Source organism: Bufo gargarizans, chromosome 4 (genome assembly GCF_014858855.1).
Source record: "Bufo gargarizans isolate SCDJY-AF-19 chromosome 4, ASM1485885v1, whole genome shotgun sequence".
Taxonomy (NCBI): Eukaryota; Metazoa; Chordata; class Amphibia; order Anura; family Bufonidae; genus Bufo; species Bufo gargarizans.
In genome coordinates this window covers 298,675,457-298,681,671 of record NC_058083.1, presented here as the reverse complement: position 1 = coordinate 298,681,671, position 6,215 = coordinate 298,675,457, and the positions used below count along the sequence as shown (strand labels likewise).

The 6,215-nt window shown below is 37.0% G+C and overlaps 1 protein-coding gene across 2 annotated transcripts in view; it reads right to left on the bottom strand.

Annotated features, from left to right (window-relative positions):
- Positions 1–1,017, bottom strand: part of VGLL2 (vestigial like family member 2) — a 24,309-nt gene extending 23,292 nt beyond the window's left edge. For both annotated transcript variants that reach the window (XM_044290637.1, XM_044290636.1), the window contains exon 1: positions 793–1,017. In XM_044290637.1, the coding sequence (XP_044146572.1) occupies positions 793–873 (81 nt within the window). In that variant the 5' untranslated portion in view covers positions 874–1,017. The remainder of the gene's footprint in view (positions 1–792) is intronic.
- Between the last annotated feature and the right edge of the window lie 5,198 nt (positions 1,018–6,215).

Sequence of the window (6,215 nt, the reverse complement as noted above, 5' to 3'; positions counted from 1 at the left end):
ATTACCCAGTGTATGTACTGACCACATATATACATGCACACATACAGGTATAGCTGGGTGTATATATATATATATATATATATATATATATATATGTACATACATGTTGTACTATATTGCATTATATATATTACCCAGTGTATGTACTGACCACATATAGATGCACACATACAGGTATAGCTGGGTGTATATATATATATATATATATATATATATGTACATACATGTTGTACTATATTGCATTATATATATTACCCAGTGTATGTACTGACCACATATAGATGCACACATACAGGTATAGCTGGGTGTATATATATATATATATATATATATATATATGTACATACATGTTGTACTATATTGCATTATATATATTACCCAGTGTATGTACTGACCACATATAGATGCACACATACAGGTATAGCTGGGTGTGTATATATATATATACATGTTGTACTATATTGCATGATATATATTACCCAGTGTATGTACTGACCACATTGATATCTGCACACATATCACACATACATACATCCCGCTCCCTATTATCTAGCTGCTCCCAGCACTTATTTGCATTGAGGGTGCTAAGTAAATATTATGATTAGCACCTAATTATCCGGGGCTCAGCATGCGGCCGACACTTCACAGTTGAGAAGTTTCACACTTAGTATAACCATAGAGCAGCGCTGTAAATAAACCGATGTAGCAGAGCCGGGTTGTCGCACACTCACAATGTGCACATAATGTCCCAATGACATATTCCTCTCCGCTCCATCTGCCGCAATCACCTACCTGATGATAGGGGCTATAGGCGGCGGTGAAGTAGGGCTGGGGAGGACCATACACCTGGTACATTACATCCAGACAGCTCATGGCTAGCAGTGGCGGGCGGCTGTGGGGGTGCTCTGGCTGTCCCTGGCGTGTCGGCTCATTAATGTCCAGTACCGCTTCTCTCCCACATGTGAACGTCTCCCTGCTCCGTGCGCTCTGGCTCCAAGTCCAGCGTGGGACAGTGCGACAGGCGGGGGCATTTATCTCACCGCGCACGCGTCATCGCGCCCTGCCGCCTGCACAGGAGGTGGGAGCACGGGGTCCAATCACACGGGCACGGAATGCTGTGGGGCCATTGTGTCATTCACTAGTGGGACAATCCAGGGGGACAGGGGGCACTTACTGACCACGTTATCCATCTGTCATTCTCCCCTCTCCTGTCACACAAATCATTTCTTCACCATGACTGACTGACTTATCTATCTCATATCTATCTATCTATCATCGTCTATCTATCTATCTATCTATCTATCTATCTATCTATCTATCTATATCTATCTAACTACCTATCGATCTAATATCTCATATCTATCTATCTATCTATCTATATCTATCTAACTACCTATCTATCTAATATCTCATATCTATCTATCTCATATCTATCTATCTATATCATATCTATCTATCTATCTATCTATCTATCTATCTATCTATCTATCTATCTATCATCGTCTATCTATCTATCTATCTATCTAACTACCTATCGATCTAATATCTCATATCTATCTATCTATCTATCTATCTATCTATCTATCTATCTATCATCTATCTATCTATCTATCTATCTATCTATCTATCTATATCTATCTAACTACCTATCTATCTAATATCTCATATCTATCTATCTCATATCTATCTATCTATATCATATCTATCTATCTATCTATCTATCTATCTATCTATCTATCTATCATCGTCTATCTATCTATCTATCTATCTATCTATCTATCTAATATCTCATATCTATCTCTCAATCTATCTATCTATCTCTCATATCTATCTATCTATCTCATATCTATCTATCTCTCATATCTATCTATCTATCTATCTATCTATCTATCTATCTATCTCTCAATCTATCTATCTCTCAATCTATCTATCTCATATCTATCTATCTCTATTATCTATCTATCTATCTATCTATCTATCTATCTATCTCATATCTATCTATCTATCTATCTATCTCTCATATCTATCTATCTCATATCTATCTATTATCTATCTATCTATCTATCTATCTATCTCTCTCTCTCATATCTATCTATTATCTATCTATCTATCTATCTATCTATCTATCTATCTATCTATCTATCTGTCTCTCTCACATCTATTTATTTATCTCATCTATTATCTATCTATATCATATCTAGCTATCTGCCTATCTATCTCTCTATTGTCTATCTATCTATCTATATATATATATATATCTCTCTCTCTCTCTCTCTCTCTCACATATCTATCTATCTAATTAATTGTCTCTGTTCGTCGGTGAGGCTGCCTCTCACTCTCTCTCTCTCTCCATTTTTATATCTATCTATCTATCTATCTATCTATCTATCTATCTATCTATCTATCTATCTATCTATCTATCCTAAGCTGACACGGGCACGGAATGCTGTGGGGCCATTGTGTCATTCACTAGTGGGACAATCCAGGGGGACAGGGGGCACTTACTGACCACGTTATCCATCTGTCATTCTCCCCTCTCCTGTCACACAAATCATTTCTTCACCATGACTGACTGACTTATCTATCTCATATCTATCTATCTATCATCGTCTATCTATCTATCTATCTATCTATCTATATCTATCTAACTACCTATCGATCTAATATCTCATATCTATCTATCTATCTATCTATCTATCTATCTATCATCATCTATCTATCTATCTATCTATCTATCTATCTATATCTATCTAACTACCTATCTATCTAATATCTCATATCTATCTATCTATCTCATATCTATCTATCTATATCATATCTATCTATCTATCTATCTATCTATCTATCTATCTATCTATCTATCTATCTATCATCGTCTATCTATCTATCTATCTATCTAATATCTCATATCTATCTCTCAATCTATCTATCTATCTCTCATATCTATCTATCTATCTATCTCATATCTATCTATCTCTCATATCTATCTATCTATCTCTCAATATATCTATCTCTCAATCTATCTATCTATCTATCTCATATCTATCTATCTCTATTATCTATCTATCTATCTATCTATCTATCTATCTCTCAATCTATCTATCTCATATCTATCTATCTCTCATATCTATCTATCTCATATCTATCTATTATCTATCTATCTATCTATCTATCTATCTATCTATCTATCTCTCTCATATCTATCTATTATCTATCTATCATCGGAAACGGACAGCAACTCCAATGATACCAAAAATATTTATTGGGCCACAGTGGCACAGTGAGGCGACGTTTCGGCTCCAAATCCCGAGCCTTTCTCAAGCAACAGAACACAAGTGATAGTGCACAATATAAATAGGTGTACATAATTAAAAAATAACAATGATCAATAATCGTAAATAGTGTACAATACAATCAAAAAATCAATATATCATGATTATAAAAAGTGACAGTATAACGAAACGGATCCAATGATACATAATTGTGTTTGTGATATACAATAAAATAATGTGAATCAACATAATATGAAATATAAGTATAAGTGGCTCCAATATATATCATCTGTTTCGAATCCCTTTAATTACATTAAATAAAGACAAGGAGGAGCAAAGAGGGGGCCGATGACAACATACCACAGAGTTAGCGTGTCTTCACATCTCCGCAATGGCCACAGTTGGCGTCTACCTCGATAGAATGCGCAGGCGTCAAGGTCCGTCCCGGCAAGATCGCATCATGTGACGCCTAACTTCGGCGTCCCACGTCACAACCTGCGCCGCGAATTGCACAATGTCCATTGCTCTCCAGTGCGCATGCTCACACAACTGTGACAGCAAACACGCCATATTGAGTACTGGACAACGGGCCCACAATTGATTAATATACACATTCCGTGGCTAACCGAAGGCAAATAAGGAAACCATGTATCCCTGTCAAGAGATCATGGTAATCCTACAATGGGCATGCAGTATGCGCCAGATCGACACCCCCATATCGATCGTGCAGCAAGTGCCGCCCCAATCACGCCTCCAGAAATTGCCACAAACAGGGTTCTCCTTATAAATATATATATGTAGACACATTTGCGGGATCTGTCGGAACATAGCCCGACTCCCAAGCATATATCTTCTAAGTATAACCAAATTATGGACCAAGTTGGATGTGGGACACGGTATATCTCAATGTGGTAATACTGCATTATCCTCCCATCGCTCCTCTTCTTATGTGGACTAATCATCTAAAATATAAGATGAAAAAATTATGAGAAAGAAATGCATAAAAATGCATAAAAAATGTAGATTAGATTTTATAATAACATTTGTGTTTTGTTCATACCTACACACAAAAAAGAGCCGAATAACAGACAGTACATGACATCAAAGGGCAAACCACCCTTCTATACACAAACCCCTAAGTTAAAGTCCACATTGAGGCCATTAGGTCTCAATGTATTCAACGTGTGTATCCAAAACAGCTCCTTCTTTTTCAATAGTAAATTCCTATTGCCTCCTCGTCTAGGTAGAGGAATATGATCTATTATCCAGCATTTTAATTGATGTTCTGTATGATTCATCTCCACAAAATGTTTGGGGACAGGTAGATCCCGACGTTTTTTTCTAATCGTGGAGCGATGATTATTTAATCTAGTTTTTAGATCAGTAGATGTCTCGCCTACATACAGTAGTTTACAGGGGCAACTTAAAACATAGATCACAAAATTTGAGTTACAAGTGAGATAAAAAGAAATAGAATATCTCACATTAGTAAACGGATGAATAAAGGTTTTACCTTTACAAATGTGTTTACAATTGACACAACAAAGACATGGGAAACATCCCATGCTCCGTTGTGTCAATGTTGTCTGAGTCAAACCAGGTCCAGGACCTATATCAGCATGAACCAGCTGATCACGTAGATTTCTAGATCTTTTGTAAGAAAACAATGGAGGAGATTTAAATTCCGGTACCTGGCTAAGGCATCCCCTTAAGATACCCCAATGTTTAATAATGATGCGATTGATTGTACCACTATGTTCTGTATATTTTGTGATAAAGGGGATCCTATTGTGGGGACCCTTTCTCTCCCTTCTAGCTAATGTGTCCTCTCTATCCATATCTTGGACACGGTCTACTTGAGACACTAATAGCTCCGGAGGATAGCCTCTGTGTCTGAATTTTTCAACCATATTTTTCAATGATTTCTCCAATGCACCAGGGTCAGATATAATCCTTTTGGCCCTGAGGAATTGGGAAAAAGGAAGGTGCTTCACCATATTTCGCGGATGGCTACTCTGAAAATGTAAGAGGGTATTTTTATCTGTGGATTTAGTAAATAGCCTAGTTTCCAACCGACCATTCTGATATATGACAGTGGTGTCCAAGAATTGGATTTCAGTGTTGGAATATATCAGAGTAAATTGTAGCTCTTCATTAATACCATTCAGGTAACCTTGAAACTCTAATAATTCAGAGCCATCACCAGTCCATATGAGGAAGATGTCGTCGATGTACAGACGTGGACAAAATTGTTGGTACCCTTTGGTCAATGAAAGAAAAAGTCACAATGGTCACAGAAATAACTTTAATCTGACAAAAGTAATAATAAATTAAAATTCTATAAATGTTAACCAATGAAAGTCAGACATTGTTTTTCAACCATGCTTCAACAGAATTATGTAAAAAAATAAACTCATGAAACAGGCATGGACAAAAATGATGGTACCCCTAGAAAACACAGAACATAATGTGACCAAAGGGACATGTTAATTCAAGGTGTGTCCACTAATTAGCATCACAGGTGTCTACAACCTTGTAATCAGCCATTGGGCCTATATATATGGCTCCAGGTAATCACTGTGTTGTTTGGTGATATGGTGTGTACCACACTCGACATGGACCAGAGGAAGCAAAGGAAAGAGCTGTCTCAAGAGATCAGAAAGAAAATTATAGACAAGCATGTTAAAGGTAAAGGCTATAAGACCATCTCCAAGCAACTAGATGTTCCTGTGAGTACAGTTGCACATATTATTCATAAGTTTAAGATCCATGGGACTGTAGCCAACCTCCCTGGACGTGGCCGCAGGAGGAAAATTGATGACAAATCTAAGAGACGGATAATCCGAATGGTAACAAAAGAGCCTAGAAAGACTTCTAAAGAGATTCAAGGTGAACTTCATGCTCAAGGAACATCAGTGTCAGATCGCACCATCCGTCGTTGTT